At 41.3% G+C, this 19,151-nt stretch overlaps 1 protein-coding gene across 2 annotated transcripts in view; it reads right to left on the bottom strand.

Moving 5' to 3' along the window:
• Positions 1-18,897, bottom strand: part of NFIA (nuclear factor I A) — a 369,222-nt gene extending 350,325 nt beyond the window's left edge. For both annotated transcript variants that reach the window (XM_075181768.1, XM_075181780.1), the window contains exon 1: positions 18,784-18,897. In XM_075181768.1, coding sequence (XP_075037869.1) covers positions 18,784-18,879 — 96 coding nt within the window. In that variant the 5' untranslated portion in view covers positions 18,880-18,897. The remainder of the gene's footprint in view (positions 1-18,783) is intronic.
• Between the last annotated feature and the right edge of the window lie 254 nt (positions 18,898-19,151).

Here is a 19,151-nt window from a genome sequence, read left to right as displayed (position 1 = left end):
CAAACGTTTGCTCGCTCTGCAGTAGACACCATCTTGGAGCTCCAACACACACACGGTCACAGAGACAATACAAAAGGAGAAGAGACAGCTTTTCTGCCTTGCTCCATGTCCGTCAATGTCTTGCTGATCTTTCACTTCCTGTCTTCATATGTGGGTAAATAAGCTAACAATAAATCTAAGGTTATATGGACAATGGGATCTATGAGAGGAGCTAATTCCAATGTATTTGGCAATGGGTGTAGTCTGCGCATAACTAATTTCTATAAGTTATGGCCAAATGTGTGAAAGAACAAGTGAACACAAACCTTTTAAAAAGTAGAGGTGTTTACCAATAAGAGCCAGTTAGATTTTAGCTGTCATTTATCTAGTACCGTCTACAAAATGATAGCTAAAATTTGATTGGCTGCTATGCGCAATGCCATCACTCTTTCCCTTTTGGAAGGTTTAGTAACGTCTGAAGTTCATACCTACCTCAAAATCGAGACAACTCATGCCACGCCCCAATCAGCTCAAACCACACCCATTTTGGGAGAGGGCACACCCCTTTAGGGAGCCGAGAATAGGGACTGTCCCACAAAAATCGGGTCTGTTTGCAGGTTTGCGAAGTATATTCAAAGCAAAGGGTTTTATAAGAGGAGTTACTCAAACAATGGTCATCTATATTCTAAGGCTTGGTATACACTATAAAAAATTTCTCCCGATGCGATATCTTTAACGATTATACCAATGACTGAATGTCCCGATGAGCAGCCGATTCCTGTGTACACATTATACACGATTTACCTTCAGATCTGTGCTCTTCATCTGTCATAACCATCGGCTGAAAAGATGGTGACTCTGCACACTCCATAGAGATCTATGGACACTGCCGGCCCTGAGTGCTTACACACTGCAGGATTGGAACGACATTGTTCCATTATTTATAGAGATCTTTAGTCTGTTTATAAAATTAAATGAAACGATACGATGTGCTTTGGAACAATAAAACATGATTGTGAGAGAATACACACTAATACGATATCGGATCCAATAATCATTTATCGTGCGATTGGCATAAAAAATTGTGTGATAAACCTGTAGTGTGTACCCAGCCTAACTCTTAAAATGAGTCACATACTCTAGTGCCAGACGGATGTTTATTATAACCATACTTTGGAGTCCAACAAAGGCACTGGGTAACCTTTAGAATCAATGCACTTTCTGGGTAGAACGCTGGAGGGTCATCAGATTGGGTTAGCAGAGATTTAACTCCACAGATGGCAATAAGATAAGTATATTGTTTTTATGAAACAGTAATTTTTAGGATATTAGTAACTTATACAACACAGGGTAATAATATTAATAAAAATGAAGGTATTAGATTGTAGCAGACCATTATTTTGCACTGTCCCATTGTTATTCAAGCAGGGATATAATTAAAGTATCTTATTAGGCTGAATGTCAATTGGCAAAGTCCCCTTAGAGAAGTTAACGACATGGTATTTTAAAGCCTATAAATTTAAAAGCTCAGACAATCTGCAGCCAAGAGCTTGCAATCTATTTGATAAGTGCTGATAATATATGGAGACAGCAAGAGGACATAATACTTCCATGCGCGGCTAGAGGATTAGTAATATAATAGTATAATGATACGAGCGGTAATTTATCAATCCGCATGTGTCTCTGGGTTTCATGCACGCCGTCTGCTCGTCCGGCGCTGAAGCAGTTAAAGGGTCTTTTGTGCTTCTGCTGAATGTAAGCTGTATCTACTGGGCTCCTTGACAAAGCAGATCTTTATAGCCGTTCCCATTGATGTCGGCAGTGCACTGTGAGAGGCAGGAACACCTGAAAAGGTTTCCTAGTGCTGCACCTGACTGCTGGCCGGCCTGGTCTCTGCTTTCACTCTGTAGGAAGTTAATGGAATTTGCAGTTGATTAACCTCAGGAGTAGAGTAACGATACAAACCAGGGATTACAGCTGCCTGTTCTCCCAGGACGTCTTATTTCTCAGAAGACGGCAAAAGGACAGGTCGGGAGGGTAAATTGAACAGAGGGAAACAGTTACACAAAAAGGAATTGTCTTAGTTACACAAGTGACCAATAGGTGGGCTGAGGCTGACCCCCCCAGTTCTTGGAAGACTCTAAGTTTAAAATAGACTCAACTTCAAATGACACTTATATATATACTTAGTTTGCTGATACCCCTCCGCTCCCCTTAATCCATTATATTCCCCCTTCCCCTCATCCACTTAGCCTAATACACTATGGGGTTTATTTACTAAACTGCGGGTTTGAAAAAGTGGAGATGTTGCCTATAGCAACCAATGAGAATCTAGCTGTCATTTTGTAGAATGCACTAAATAAATGAAAGCTAGAATTTGATTGGTTGCTATAGGCAACATCTCCACTTTTCCAAACCCGCAGTTTAGTAAATCTAGCCTTATGTGTAAAAACTAATTAAACATTTTGGCTGAAAAAAATAGACCCATCACCTACACACAAGCGGCCTAGCCTATCAAATCCCTGGGAACCGGCAAGTGCGTAGGAAGGGAGTGGTCGGGTTCAAGGTATCCAGCGGTGGAAATGATGATTGTGGGGACGGGTGAGGCTTCTTGGCTGGAGTGCGCAGATTTGGCAAGGGGAGGTGACTGAGCGGACCAAGAGCATCCTATTGGTCCACGTGGAAACACAGTACAATCAAAGGGCCCCACATTACCCTCAATCTCAGTAATACGTTACATTTAAAAAAAGAAAGAGACCCATATCTATAATAACATATCGGCATTTTACACAAGTGTTACAAGCTATAACAAAACAAATCAGACAATAAAACAGGAAGGAGCTAGGGGCCACAGGTGAAGGCTCGGAGGACCACATGTTGCCCATCACTGTTCCGGAAGGTAATTCTATATCCAGAACCATTTGTTCGCTACAATAGTTTAAGACAACATTCACATAATATTTGAAGAGTCTCCTATGCTATTTGTAACAGTAGGAGACATGATAATAGATTTCTCGTTAGAACATATGTCACGTACAGACACATTTATTACAATAAAAGATGCTGGCTGTGTTTCCCTTGTCACTTTGCTCAGCGCATATATCGCTGACAGCGTTTTATGAATTAGATCCTTCACATATGGTATGTTTAGACCATGAAATCTGGCGTTCCATTCTTACTTCTTTTCTGAATCATAATATATTATTAACGGATAATTGAAAACATACTTCCCCAAGATGAATATGTTTGTGCATGTGTCAGGCGGTAGACGCGGGACATGAGAGGATGAAATCGAATGAACATACAGGAGCTATAGGAAGGGTCACAAGGAAGCTAATGTATTTGGGATGTTGAGTTACCGTAATTTATTTCGGCCTCGGTTTTTGGCCCTTACCCTGACTTCCCCTTAGTTTTATTATGAAAGCTCCTGGAGATAAAGGCAGACTTGGCACTAAAAGCAGTTTTCCTCTTCCTTCTCTGTAGCAGAACAAAAACAATTTTTTTCATTGCTGGTCCTGCTTTATTCTTGTATGTTGCACCCATAGCAGCTGTCTCTTCTGCCTATACCTTGTCCTGACCCTGCTCCCTCAGACGAGGACTGAAAAACATCGGTGACCTCCCTGAATATTTGTATACAAGATAATCTATTAGATATTTGTATCCCTAACCCTGATTGGAGACCTGGTTTAGTGCTTACTTCTGGATTCACTAATCTCCAAGACAGGAAGTACTTTAACTTCTAGAATGGAATGTTCTGTGTCACATTGTGCCACTGTGTTAAGTTGTGTCACTTTTTCAGCCCACCTGTGCGACATTCCACAGATAAAGGCAATTGGTTACTTAAATGTTCAAAAATCAGACAAACTGATGAAAGGAGACCCATCGATAATGGGGCTGATACAAAGTAGCCAATTTGTGTAGTGTATCTTACGTGATTGCGCTCTGCAGACTCCCAGACAGTGGGCGCACGTCTATGCTCCGATGCAGGCTTGCGTAATTCTTGCACTTACACCCGCCTGCGCCTGTCCGGGTGGGCTGGGGCGTGGGAACGTGCGTTCTATGAACGTTTGCTGAGTATAATAAAGTTGTGTGTGCGCAAATGTGTCTCATGCATGGCTACACAGTGGCTCAGTGGTTAGCACTTCTGCCTTACAGCACTGGGGTCATGAGTTCAATTCCTGACCATGGCCTTATCTGTGTGGAGTTTGTATGTTCTCCCCGTGTTTGCGTGGGTTTCCTCCGGGTGCTCCGGTTTCCTCCCACACTCTAAAACCATACTGGTAGGTTAATTGGCTGCTAACAAATTGACCCTAGTCTGTGTGTGTGTGTGTGTATATTAGGGAATTTATACTGTAAGCCCCAACGGGGTAGGGACTGATGTGAGTTCTCTGTACAGCGCTGCGGAATTGGTAGCGCTATATAAATAAATAGCGATGATGATGCAGACCTGCAGAAACTTGCTTTTATTAGTATTAGTCTACTTTCAGAAGGTCACACAGAGCTAAGTGCTGATTGCTTCTTAGGGTATACTGCATGGAACAGTCTGACTTATGAGGATTGTACCGGCGACTGGCGAGAGATAAGGGAATAAAGGAAAAGCAGTATTCTGCCTCCTCTACTTCCTTATACAACACCTGCAGGATGAGTACAATATAATTGTGCCTCATCCAGCATTTATTCCTATACTTTCCAAGAGTTTCATCTTTAATAGTTCAGCTCCGATTCTCAGACTGCAAATTGGCACGGTCCATCGGATGGAGCCATGTCCAGAGGAATAGGGGCCAGGTTTGTTAAATAGTTGCTTAGGAGTATAAGAAGCAAGGAATATTTTATCCCAATTCTCTCTTTCCACATTTTGGGAAGTTTGAGAATTTAAAATTGGAGGAAAGTGTGTGGAGGGTGGAGTACTCTGACGGCTGAGAAGAGAGGTGCGATTCTTGTCCCTGTCTCCCCAAATTGCTCCACCATCCGAAACAAGGTTCTCACTTTACCCGAGAAAACCACTGGTCCAATGTGTACCCTCTTGGAGGACTTACGGGTGTCTGAAACTGCTAGTTAGTGATCATCAAGTACCCCGTAATACAGTAGTTGTATATTATATAGTCTGAAAGTGTATTATAGCCACAGCAGAGATGATATTATTGAAATGTATCATTTAATGGCTCCCACAATACCTGCTCCTTTGTCACCCCTACACTTGGCATCTTATAAGGAAACAACTAGATTGTTCCATTAGTGGACAGGCTGGGAGTCTGCAGGATGAGAATGAGATTAGTCACTCTCTATAAATGAACACAAGCAGAAGTCAGTTTTTATTCACAAAATAAGATGAATAATAAAACATTTTCAACCACAACATCCTTGTCTCTGTCTCTCCCATGTTTGTGGAGTCCCAGCCGGCTGCAAGTTGACGTCTCCTATTGAGTCGTCGCAGACTCCCTGGAGGTTGTATAGAATGTTGTGTCTGACCAGCGAAATGTGCAGAAACTAAGTAGCTGAGATTCAAGGTGCTAGAAACCGCTGACTGTTCCCGTGATGTCACCTTATGTTTCATAGTAACATAGTTGATGAGGTCATATAAATAAATGGTGATGACGATGATGATGAGGTTGAAAACAGACACCAGTCCATCAAGTTCAACCTATTTTGGATCTCCTGCGATCCTGCACTTATATTTGAAATTGATCCAGAGTAAGCAACCTCCAATCTGTTTCAATTGTGAAAATCCCCCCAGACCCAATATTGCCGTCCTATTTTCACCCTATATCCACTACTATCCTTCACTTGAATTAACGGTCGTATCCCTGGATACACTTTTCCGCAAAAAAATTTGGGGTGTGAAGTCACAGCCCAGCCACACACTCCCAACAATAGAAGCTGCCCCCCCCCATACTTGGGAGACATGGGGTGGTGACACAGGGGGGAGCACCTAGGATGCCCCCAACTCACGCACCAGCCCTGATGACGAACGCTGTATGTTTAATGCAATGCAAACTTGGCAACGAGTGCACACAATGCGTTATTAGCAATCACAGACAGTATGTTTAATGTATTGTCCACATAAGTACACAAAGATATGTTCTCTTACACAAGCAACATATACTGACCTAAAAAATGACGCCTTAAGAAGCTCAAGAGATATAGTTAGTAAAAGATATGGAAGGACATGTACAAGCCAATAAATGAAAGTCAATTTAGCATTTTCTTACACATGCCCATAGATAAATAGAACTAGTGTAGAAGCGTTGTGAAAATCATGTGCAGAGTGTACACAACATAGTACATGAAACACACATGTCTCTATATGTCATCTGTGTATATCCATGTAAGGACGGACCATCTGCCTATGCCATATATATATTGCACTCCTTGTATGGTTGATACGACTCCTATCTTAGCCTCGAGGTCTTGTATTGTCTGTGCCAACAAGTGATTGCTGGTTTTTCTACTCCAGGAAGGGTTAAGCTCATTCCAGATGGACCAGCTCATTGACATAATTGGGATAGACATTTCCATTTCATGCGCACGTTACTGCTGCAGTTACCACATGTTACAGTGGTTTTGTACTGCGGACACCTCTATGGTGGGCACGGGCACGAGCCCATTAAGCAATTTCACAGAGGTCCCGGAACAGTTTTCAGATGGCACGTTTGAAAGTTCAGATAACGAGCGTCTGACCACGTGGCTGCGGATCTGAAGCTTGAGGCTTAGGGATACAGACAGAAAGTGGTTTCACAGTGCAGAACCGCACAACTGAGACCATGTGACCTGTAGTGTTACATTGTGTCCCCTCGCACATCATTCTCGTACATTGGGGGTCATTCACTAATAGGGGAAAACGTGACGGGTCATCGTCATCAGCGTTTATTTATAGAGATCCACAGATTCCGTAGCGCAGCACAATCATCGCACAGTTATGACATATATGAATAAAATATTCATAATAACAGAAACATGAATACAATTAGACATAACACCAACATGGATAGAGAAGACCTTGCCCATGAGACCCGACATTCTAGAGGTTAGAACACAGCACAAAACCGCTTTCTTCCTGCTTTGTGATGTCATTTACCTCGTTAGCGCAGCAACACAGTCGCAGCAGTATTTTTTATCTGTGCACCATATGCCGGCTATCCGCCATAACGTCTGTGCTTCTCCAAAACATTTATTTAATTTTACAGTGCAAGATATTCGAGAGTTGGAAACTGCGCATATTGCAACATTTAATGACAACTATACGCACAGGGAAACCCATGTAATGAAAACGGATAAATCCGTGCCTGTATAAATTGCCCGCATGCTCCCCTACGGTCCTGAGTTGTTTAATACATTAAAGAGGGTCCAACAAGCAGTATTTTAGGACAATTTCAAAGGGGGTGATCCAAATGTGAGGACTTAGAAATGGCATTTATTTCAGTTTTGCCGACATCCTCACTCCGAACAGTCATAGAATGTTGTGCAAAGAATCTGCGCAGACAGACCGTCACGGAGGAGCGTACCAATGTCTGCAGGGGTGAAAAGCGTCACCACCACATCCCATAGCATACTTTGGGGGAAATGTGTGAAATTCATTTAATGAGGGAGGTGATTTTAAAATGGTCAGCAGTTGTGCACTTGATGTGCGTTGGGCGGACCATCTAGATACACCGCTACAAAACGAAAGGCATTCTGCGCTGTGCATTGACTGCGCTTCCTTAACAACATCCTATATAGTGGGAGTTTGGTGCTAAACTTTGCTTTATTGGGGATTTTTTAATTATTCTGATGGTGAGAAAACTTTAAATTGTGCAACTAATCTTATATTTTACATTTTTGATAGCTATCTTCAGGAACTGTTGTTCTGCAATAAAGAAGTCAAACTAAACCCAATGTTGGGACTTTTTCTGTGTTTCACCTATATAATAAGATCCTATGTTCCGTTTATTTCTCAAGATTAACTCTGTAAATTCCATAGTGACGCATCCACAGCCGATGCTATGGGGCCCGAAGGTGGGGGCCACTGGAAGACGGACAACATTGTCGAGACCCTCCTTATCGTTTCTTAAGGGTGTCTGAGCACTAACACTGATTTGGTTTGTAATATACGAGATCATAAAGGTTTATGAACCAACAGCTTTATCCGGGGGCACCACAAATGCACAATAATCATTTCATTAGGCATTAGAACTAACCCACTAAGCTAGCCATCAAATTTTGTGCACATGGAGTTTTCAGGACTCTACAATATTTCATTCATGTATTTAATTAAATGATTAATTATTTAACGTGTGTTGGTTATTGGGGGTGCAGAATCATACTCAAAGACAAAAACAAGGTCAGGTTCGAAAAACATCTTCACATTTCTCATCCAGAACATGATGACATTATTGAAAGACATAATGATTTCTGTGTTATTTAATCTATGACCTTTCCCCCCTTTTCTGCATCATATGTGAGTTCTACGTTACATGGTATGGAGCGAACGGCATAAGAGAAAGTTTCAAGCAGTAGATTTGTGGAGTTTCTAATCCAATGTAACTGACGGAATTCTGATAACTGGAGGAAGTTTAACCAGACAGTTTAATCCTCTAATTTCCTGTCCTATAATCAGGCTCTGACTGATGCCTTTAAATTAGAAACACACTCTGTTCCATATTTGGGACAGGTGAAAGGAGGTTTTGCTGTGGGAAATGAATAATAGGATGTGATACATTTTTTTTTTAACTTTTCAAAATGATTCATGTGGAGGAAAAAGTTTCCTTACAGATAAATATTCTTGGGGGTTATTTATTAACAAAGTGCAAATGTGCAGTAGATTGTGACAGCCAAGCAGGGACCAGCTTTGCTCTGTTTAGTGCAAGTTAGACAGTAAGGACCATCAATTAACAGTACGTTTATGTACTCCATTACACTGAACCAAAGCAACCAATCAGACAACTGCTTTTATTAGCTGAAAACTGAAAAACCTGCTGGTTAGCCGCTATCGCTTAATGAAAATCTTGCTCCTTGTTGCAATGCTAGTAAATGAGCCATAAAAAGCAAACTATGTCTGTGTGGTTGCTATTGGGTACAGCACATTTGCACTTTATTAGCCTTACGTGTGAGTATATATATATATATATATATATATATATATATATATATATATATATATATATACATACATTTATATACACTGATCAGCCACAATATTAGAAAGTTTACAAGTGAAGTAATTAAAATTGATTATCTGGTTACAATGGCACCTGTCAAGGGATGAGATATATTAGGCAACAAGTGAAGAGTCAATTCTTGAATTTGATGTGTTAGAAGCAGGAAAAATGGACAAGTGTAAGGATCTGAGCGACTTTGACAAGGGCCAAATTGTGATGGCTATATGACTGGGTCAGAGCATCTCCAAAACAGCCGGTCTTGTAGAGTGTTCCCGGTATGCAGCGGTTAGTACCTGCCAAACATGGTCAAAGGAAAGACAACCGGTGAACCGGCAACAGGGTCATGGGTGCCCAAGGCTCATTGATGTGCGTGGGGAACGAAGGCTGTCAGAACACACAGAGCATCGCAGCTTGCTGCATATGGGGCTGCGTAGCCACAGATAGGTCAGAGTGCCCATGTTGACCCATTTCCACTGCCGAAAGTGGCCACGATGGGCAACAGAACTGGACCATGGAGCAATGGACGAAGGTGGCCTGGTCTGATGAATCACGTTTTTTTTTTACATCATGCGCACGGCCGGGTGCGTGTGCATCGTTGACCTGGGGAAGAGATGGCACCAGGATGCACTATGGGAAGAAGGCAGCCGGCGGAGGCTGTGTGATCCTCTGGGCAATGTACTGCTGGGAAACCTTGGGTCCTGGCATTCATGTGGATGTTACTTTGACACGTGCCACCTACCCAAACATTGTTGCAGACCACGTACACCCTTCGTGGCAACAGTATTCCCTAATGGCAGAGGCCTCTTTCAGCAGGATAATGCCCCCTGCCACACTGCAGAAACTGTTCAGGAATGGTTTGAGGAACTGGCCAGAGAGTTCAAGGTGTTTACTTGGCCTCCAAATTCCCCAAATCTCATTTGATCGAGCATCTGTGGGATGTGTCATAAAAACAAGTTGGAGCCATGGTGGAAGTGGGGTGTATACGGTGATATGCAATGCCACTACCACAGATAGAGAGAACAAGAGAAAACTAGAGAGAGAAAGAGAGAGAGAGAGCGAATGAGAGAGAGAGAGAGAGAGAGAGAGAGAGAAAGTGAGTCATTCCATGTGTTTGCCCAGCAAAAAGAACAGGAGGAGAGAGCAGGACAGCAGAATGAGACCTAAGGGACAGTCGGTGTTGTGAGTGCCAAGTACAAGGTCTGAGAGTGGTGCTGGTGATTGCCGGAGGATAACCAGTGTCCCTGAAGTAGCAGGAAGACCCAGGAGAGCGGAGGAGCAGCTACACAGTGAGCAGTAGGAGAGTCGAGTGGAGTCAGTAATCCAACCAAGACCCACACTACTGAGTGCTCCTTAGAGACTCACTTACAGGGGCTGGCGGTGTATATACTATACTCACATTTCAAGGGATGACACTTCAAGTTACGGTTCTCGGAAGACAGAGTTCATCACTGAGAGTTCCCTGTCTACCATACAGTCAATGCAGGTTTAAAATCAACCACTGATATCCAAGTTAGTTCATACTGACAATACTATAGCTGTATCTGCACTGACTCTGCGACGATGGAGAAGAAAGTGTTTGCTATTCGGCAAGGTTAAGGTTATAGTGTTTCTCATTCACATTACAAATTTCACTGGCCTTTTAAAAAAATTAAAAAAGAAGAATCTTAAGATAATCTGTTACCTTTGTGCAGCTATAGATTGAGAGTAAGCTATTGAAAGAGGGGCAGGGCTATGCTAAATACCCCCAGCCCCCTATAAAATTGTCTAGATCCGCCCCCGATTAGTGGCCCGTAGCAACCAGTCAGATTCTATCTATCATTTATCTGGTAAATTGTAGAAAATGATAGCTAGAATCTGATTGGCTGCTCTGGGCAACGCCTCCACTTTTCAGTTTTAGAAGTTTTAGTAAATCTGCCCCTGAGTGTCATGCTGCTTTATACAATCTAACATTAATAGGACACACTGAGTGAAAGCATAATTGCAATATAGCTTGTAGTACACTTAGTATTATTGAAAAAATTCAGCTAAATCTGCGCCCTTCTCTCTTTGTGTGGGGAGAAGCTCCTATGACATTGATGTCATGTGATCACTCAGAGCCAATGTGCTGAAAGCTGGCAGCTGGATGATGTCACAGGATGTGTCTGAGGCGCACACTGATCATGCTCCTCCTGACAGTACTTGGGCGGTTCACTTTCTCATTAATACTCATGAATATTCATCGCTCCTCAGAAGATGAACAACTTAGTACATGTAAAGCGGTGGCTATAAAAGAAACTTGAGCTGTAACATGTCGTAAATGTACCATATGTTTAATTATGTGTTCAGATATATGTTTAATGAGAATTTGTGTGTAGGTGACAAGTGTGTTTTAAATAAAAATATGAGAAAAGAGCAAAAATTGGTGTTAGATGGTTGCACCTGTGCCAGTAATTGATGAGTTTATGTTTTTAATACAATAGATAATTGTTTCTGTATGATAGCACATGATGAAGCGTCAGGAATGTGTCTTACCATACCTCCCAAAATTTACATCGTAATGAGGTGTGGCTGAGGCATGATGTGGGCGTGGTCACATTATAGTGGGGTTCTGGCCACACCCCAGGAGGCGTGTCAAGTGCTTTTAAAGTGATAGGCTACCCCTCCTCCCCTCCAAACACCATTCATTGCTGTGCACAGAACAGCAGTGTACGAGACGTACCCCACAAATTTACCGCCCACGGGACAAATCTGTCCCAATCGGGATGGTGGGAGAGATCCCTCAAATCGAGACTGTCCAACCTAAATCGGAACAGTTGGGAGGTATGGTCTTTCCACGGACAGTCCTATTTTTTTCCTTCGGAAACCTATTATTTGGAAAGGATAATTTCCTACAATTTAGACTTCGGATGCCCCAGCATTAACAGAGTTTGTGAAGTTGGACTGATATATAAATATTGCATCTTGCTCCTTGTTGCAGTGTTAGAAAAGGAAGAATAAAGAAAGCAAATGTCTGGTGGCTGCTATTGGTTATAGTACATTTGCACTTTTGCATGTTTACCTCTAAGGTCTGTGACCTTGTCACCTTCTCCAGTCCTGCACCTTGTTATAACCCTTGATATATATGAAAGTTTCTATCATGTCCCCCGTTCCCTTCTCTGCTCCAAACTATACAGATTAAGATATTTTAGTCTTTCCGGGTAAGTTTTGTGCTGTAGACCATGCACCATTTTATTTGCCCATCTTTGTACAGTCTGTAATGTATTTATATCCTTCTGGAGATATGGCCTCCAGAACTGAACTAGATGAGGCCGTACCAATGACCTATACAGTGGTATTATTACTTCTTTCTTTCTGCTACTGATTCCTCTCCCTATGTAACCAAGCATCTGACTTACCTTCCTCATTGCTTTGTTACATTACTTACCGGCCTTTATGTCACCTGAAATAGTGACTCCTAGATCCCTTTCCTCCTCAGTAGTTTCCATTATAGTGCCATTAATGCTATATTTAGCCTTTGGGTCTTTGAGGCACCCACTATATATAAATATATATATATCCAGGTTTTCTATATACAATAAATGGGACTGTTTATTGCAGGTGCAGGCTGCCCATTGGGCAGGAGGCTCCTATCACAGGCTGACTCAGTCACTATTGGTTTCCAGCTGCGGAGCTGCACTGACCTGTAGAGGAGCTGGAGGGGTTGGAGTCTGAGCAGAGGGGTCGGACTACACAGGCAAGTGGAGTCCTGCAGGCTCCATGTGACAAAGGAGGGGTGGCGCTGCTACAGTGCAGAGTTAAAGGTGGGGGCTATAAGGGAAACACATGTGTATGTGTGTGTATGTGTGTGTGTGTGTGCATACATGCATGCGTGTGCGTCTCCCTCTTTGGATGTGTGTCCCCCTGTGTATGTGGGTCATAGGTCCTGTCCTAATGAGCCTCCCCAAACTGAACTATGGAACCAAGCCCATCAGACTGTCCTTAATCGGGCAACCCATACAAGTATTTAATGATGCTGGAATATCAGATTAATGTTTGTAGTTGCGTGTATGCATGTATGTCACACGTGTCACCACAACGCTACAAATGCAGACACAGACACTGCTAAACTAACGTTAAACAGCTACAAGCATTATTTTAAAATCCTCCCAACTGTCCACAATGTGGAGGGTCAGTAGAGATTTTGGATGTCTGTACTGGAGGGTTGGGAGCTACGTCCTGCTTCACGCTGCTTTGCATCGGGCGCTCCAAACGCTTGTGCGCCTGGCTACGCCCCTTCTGGCGGCATGCACTGGGCCACTTGGGTGGACTTTCCCACCAAGAGAAAAGTTGTCAGCCCCTGGAGAAGGGTTAGAGCAAGATTAGGCAACGTGTGTTCGGTCAGGTCTCAGCCAAAAGCTGTCAAGGTGTCACTTGTAGTTCCACAAGAGCTGGCGTTTCTCAGGTTGCCCACTCCTGGATAAGGGACTGACCACCAGCAAGCATGCAGGGCTGTATGAAGTCAGTTAGATAGACAATATGTGTCTACAAAGCGGCTTGCTAACGTGGGCCTCATTTATTGGTCATAGTAAATCCAGCTTGGATGTGCAATCTTGGGCCTTGTTAAAGCTATGTTGCGCTGCAGGGGGAGTAAATTTAAAATGTGTGGATAGATTTAGAGTTGGGAGGGGAGGGGGCTTCCAAATTGGCTGCCCAGTATGTGTGTTCTACATGCAAAAGCAGCTGGTATTTTCCTGCATGCAGAAACAAATTGCATTTGCAACATGGTTTGTCTGAGTGCAAAGTTCCACCTTCATATTCTGGATTTGCTCGTAACTCTAAATCCGGCCCTACGTGTGCAGGTGTACCTAGTGGATGGCGTAGGTCAAGGTGACCTCACATCTCATGGGCTTTCCAGATTCCATTGTGTAAGCAATTTACACCTAGTTTTGCATTGTCAGATACACCTGAAAAGCGCATGGCGGGAACAGCGAAAGAGTCCAACCTACGAACAGCCTTCATTCATTTCAGTTTCTCCCCATCGCTACTTGATTTAGCCTCAGTTATAACTTGTATGAATCATTAGAGTGAGGGGACATCAGAATTGTCTTCATTACTCAGAACTTTTTTTGATTTTGAAGGATTTTATTACATTGACCATAGTGCACCTATAAATTCACTTCCCCGCAGAAGTGCAAATGGAAGATGCACATTACATCACATTATCAGTATATGCATCTCTACGGTAGCAGAAAATATTATTTAAATAATTCCGACCTGCAAAATTAAATCTCATTCTTGCACTCCAGTGCCACCCTAGTCACTCTTATACACCTAATTTACCTAACCAAGGAACGCCTTCGATTTGCCCAGCTCCTCTCATTGGTTGGTGTAATCTTATGTCATCCTAACCCACAGATCCATGTGTATTCCAGCAAAGCATAAGTAGAAAAAATGAGCATCTTTACTGCAGTTTCCTACTTCTGCAAATCATAAATGACCTCTAGAGAGGTTCTCCGCAGTGTATTTCAATACACTTAAAGACAGGAATATGTGTGCATAGCAAAAAATCTTCCCCCGATGATGACAACTTACTCTTAATTGTCTTCAGCTCTGCTGAGAACCTGACATTTGAACAAATATATTTCTAATTTTACTAGCAGATCTTTTACATAAGGCAACTTTTATTTGGCGTTTAGTGGTTCTTTAAGACTGCTAGTAAAAAAGTCACACTTTTTTTTTTGCAGTCATAGTCTCAACGCATGAACTCTAGATCTTCTAATATAAATTATAATAAAACGCGGTGCACAGTACATAGCTACAAACACCACAAACCACTACAACATCTCACAATATACAGAGTGAGAGCTTCTGAATGTTTTGGGGGTCAGTTTCGCAAATTTAGAAGCCGTTCATAGAGATCTGTATGTTAGACCGAAAATTGGGACATTTTGGAAATAAAAGAGGGACTTTTGTTAAATACAACCATTTCCTGCACATGATAGTTCCTTGCTAATAAGTACATGTTAAGTTGCCTGCACTGATTTACAAGTAGCACACAGTACGTTCCTGGGCTCTCTCGTCGCTGGTTTGCGGATCTTTTGGTTACTTAACGTTTATCTCGCCCTAACCGGATGTTTGCAGAAAGTCCTTTTTTCCTTTTTTATGTCTTACTCCAAGTAATTATTTTTGGGGCATGTGTCTTAGCAGGGATATTAAGAAAAGCCTGTTATGGTTTTGAAAACTGGATATTTAATCTATGAAATAACATGAAACATCAAACGGATGTGACATTAAACCTAAATTCACCTATGTCCGGTGAGTTTACGTAAATAAATATTGGGCGCTACCACTCTCTGACGCTGCTTATTCTCATCATTGTTCTTTGCTGTGGAGGGAGGGGGGGTGAAAGTTTTTTTCTTTTTTTTAATATGAACCAGATAAGGGATTGTTTACAAGAATAACACAGCTGCAGTTATCTAAGTTTTTAATAGTAGACCGGAGACCAGCGAGCCCCTGACTTTGGGAAGGTATTCTATGTCACAAAAGGACTGATAACAATACACTGGAGATGTTTATATAATTTCTCAACACTCATGTTACTAAATATTATCCACTGAAAAGAAGGAAATAGAAGCAAGATTCTATCCCACCAAGTTATCGTCAGATCATGTCACAATATCGTCTTCGGCGATAAACAATATGTATTTGTTTTTTTAAAATTTGAAAATAAAAGCCAAATCGGATTGCAAAAATACCTCTCTAGTTATTTATTAAAAGTCGTCTGCTTTTATTTACATATGAAACTTCCCGGTGTGTTTATGGAGCATGCATTGGCAGCGATTATTTAGTAATAAAGTTTATAAATGGCGATTTATGCAGATAAGAATGAGTGACATCAGGTGACAATAGCAACACAAAGATTTAAATGACGCTCAGTATTAGCAATTTGCAAATATTTATGCCCCCCCCCCTATACTTTTAACAATAAAGTATAGAATGATTGCGTCTCTGATTTTTTTGGTTCTTTATTTTAGCCCAGCAAAGCGATAAAAGAGAAGCTAAGATTTCATCAGGAAATAAAAAAAAGTATTAAACAAAACATATTAGTATAATAACTCTGTGGAAGGGGGCCACAATTTGACAGCCTGCCACTGACACTATCAGAACCTCTTTATTAAACAATTAGTGTAATTTAGCTGTTTTCTGCTACCACCTCTTAGCTTGTCACTCACTGGGCTAAAATATATCGCTGGTCCTGCAAACCACTTGTGACAGTTTAACCCCTGAGCTGCCGGTAATGACGTCAACTTACTGAAATGCGATGACACCCACATCTCCAATCGCAGGCTCGGATTGACGTTTGTCATGTACTTCACAAGCATGACATAGTAGATATCAATTTTTTTTGTTTAAATGATTCAAAATTTACTTTACCTTCAACAACCATTCACACCCACTTCTGTCAAACACAAACTTCTATCACAACACAATCTACATATCACAGTACCAATTCTTAGTCTAAACAATGCATCAGTCGGATAAAGTGGGAGATTTTAGGGGTGCATAAAAAAAAAGAATATTCTAAAATGAATTTGGATTAACAGCACCTGCACTTCTATGTAGGGAGAACACAATTTGATAATATAGTTGTCACTTAGATATATCTCTGTCTTTACAAATCAAAAGAAAAAGTTATAGCAAATACAGATGTGTGCAAAAAACTATTTAAAAGTAAACAAAAAGTATATTTAGTCAGTGAACACATGCCTGTAGTGCAAACCTTAAAAGTTACCTATTTTGCCAAACTCCTTTGCAGAAGTATAAAGTATAATTGACCATACATCGTATATGTATGTTTTTTATGGGAGAATTTGCCATGGGAAAGTTTGCAAGAAGCCTCAAATCTACAATGTAAACAACAGCATATGTGACTGGAACGGTATTTATTCTCGTTCAAGAACATTACCAAAGATTTTCCATCACTGTAAAATTCTGCATCTAAAACAGTTAAACATCAATCACTTCAAGCCTCACGCCAGTGGGAATATTATAGCAGAAAAAGTATATTTTGCAAGACCGATTATGGGATGAAGTTGACTGTTTGGTGTTATAAACAAAGTTGACTTGCCCAACAAGTAGGATAATCATTTCAACACAACAATGCAGAATACTATAGTTGAAAAGGAATACAATAATGTATGCAATAAAGTCAGAGGAGTGATGATAAAAAGTGCAATAGTTTGTTGTCTGTCTTATGGATAGAACGGTCAGGTAAGACAAGAAAGAGCATTTCAGCGAATCGTTCATATAATTAATGAGTTTCACAGCGAGAAATTAGCAAACAGCTTGTAAAATCTACAATATGTCAAACCTCCAGCATGTAGGCATAAGACAACTCAACAAATTAAAAGAAACAAGACAGACACCAGTTAAACGCCGAAGACACAAGTTGCAAACAAAAGCTTCGGCCACGCTTGAGCATGACAAAAAAAAGGCAACAGCAAAAAAGGAAATCTTCTGTATCTCCCTCCATCGCCCACAATCCAAATATTTAAAGGACAGCACAAATGGCACAGAGATATAAACAGGCAGCCGACGAGAATGGTACAATGAAGCTGATCGAGCCTTCTTTTGGAATCCCAACTCGCAAGCCCTTATTTTAACTGATATCTATGTGAAACGAGCTGCAGTTTACGGTCTGGTTAGGGATGAATAATGCGTTCATTGTCTTGGCTGCAAACTTTCTCTGTCACTGGAAGAATTCACGCTTGCCACAAGAATAATAATTACGGCAAACTCCGAAATGCACTGCTAATGAATTAATCCCTAACGGACAACACTCCTAACGACTAACAGGGACAGCAATGATTTGAAGACTGTCTTCTCCACAACAAGATGTGTATCTTGTGCCACAATGGCTTATTGTCCGGGCTCTTCTTAAGATTATACATCTTATACATTCAAGATGTCAAAGGTTAGTTGGCCTGACTGCCCACAGTATGTGAGTTAACTTAGCTCCGAGTCCTGGGACTAAAGCAGAACTTTTTAATTGAGTCAAGCACTGCGGAGAGCCAGATTATGAGAGATCTTTAACACATAGATCCGGCGTATTATAGCACTGTAACCTACTCAAATGTAAACAAACTGGGTGGAAAAAAAAGTTAAGGAGAACTTGTGATGAAAGTCTACACCTCCAGAGGCATAATTAGCTTTAAAAAGAAAATTTCTTAGCAACACACAGGTTTAATTTAATCCATCTCTAAAAAAAAAACCTTGATCTTTTTCCAAACCATATTTTTTTTTTTAAAAAAAATGTCTTTCAGTAGAATTGCAATACAGAGGGACAGAAAATGACAAGTATAGAAAAATATTAAAGGAAATAAAACCAGACTAATGACTGACGGATCAGCCTAAGACATGATTGAGGTTTTTTTTTCTCCCCCCCCCCTCTGTACAAACATTTAGTTCTTTCTGATGAAACAGCAGGATAGGGCATCCACTGCTAGACATCAATAGTGCCTTGTTACTGAGTGGCACAGAGGAAATCAAGTGGGGCAACTGTGAGGCGGATTCATTGGAGAGTGAGAAAAAAAAAATTCAAATGTTAATTTGATAAATGTGAGGTCTGGGACATTTTTTTTTTTTTTGTCGAAGAGGGAGGGAAAGTAGAAAAGAGAAAAAAAAAAAAAAAGCAGTCCGGCTGCCAACTTACCATCCACCAAGTTCTGGCCGAGATGTCGTAGCAAAGCTGCCATTTGATGGAGCCGTCAGAAGTTTTCCCTGCCATTATGCTGTCAGCAAGCTTCATCTGATGCTAACTCACGGGAGATAAGACACCTAATTGAGAAAACATTTGCAATGGTATGTTGGGCAACATGTAGACCGGTCCATACCATATGGAATCATGGGTAAAAAAAAAAAAAAAAAAAAAAAAAGATCTCCTTGACAATGAACCAATCTCTCAGAAACCCAGTGGCAAGGTGAAGTGGAGATGAAAAGTCATCTGCTAACAGCTATGTCTTCCGCTCTCTCCCCCCGTTGTGTGTTTTTTTTTTTTTTAAATGAGAGCCCACTGCTCAA

The sequence above is a fragment of the Mixophyes fleayi genome, chromosome 8 (genome assembly GCF_038048845.1).
Source record: "Mixophyes fleayi isolate aMixFle1 chromosome 8, aMixFle1.hap1, whole genome shotgun sequence".
NCBI lineage: Eukaryota > Metazoa > Chordata > Amphibia > Anura > Limnodynastidae > Mixophyes > Mixophyes fleayi.
The sequence above is the reverse complement of the archived record's forward strand: the minus strand, read 5'-3'. Positions and strand labels throughout refer to the sequence as shown.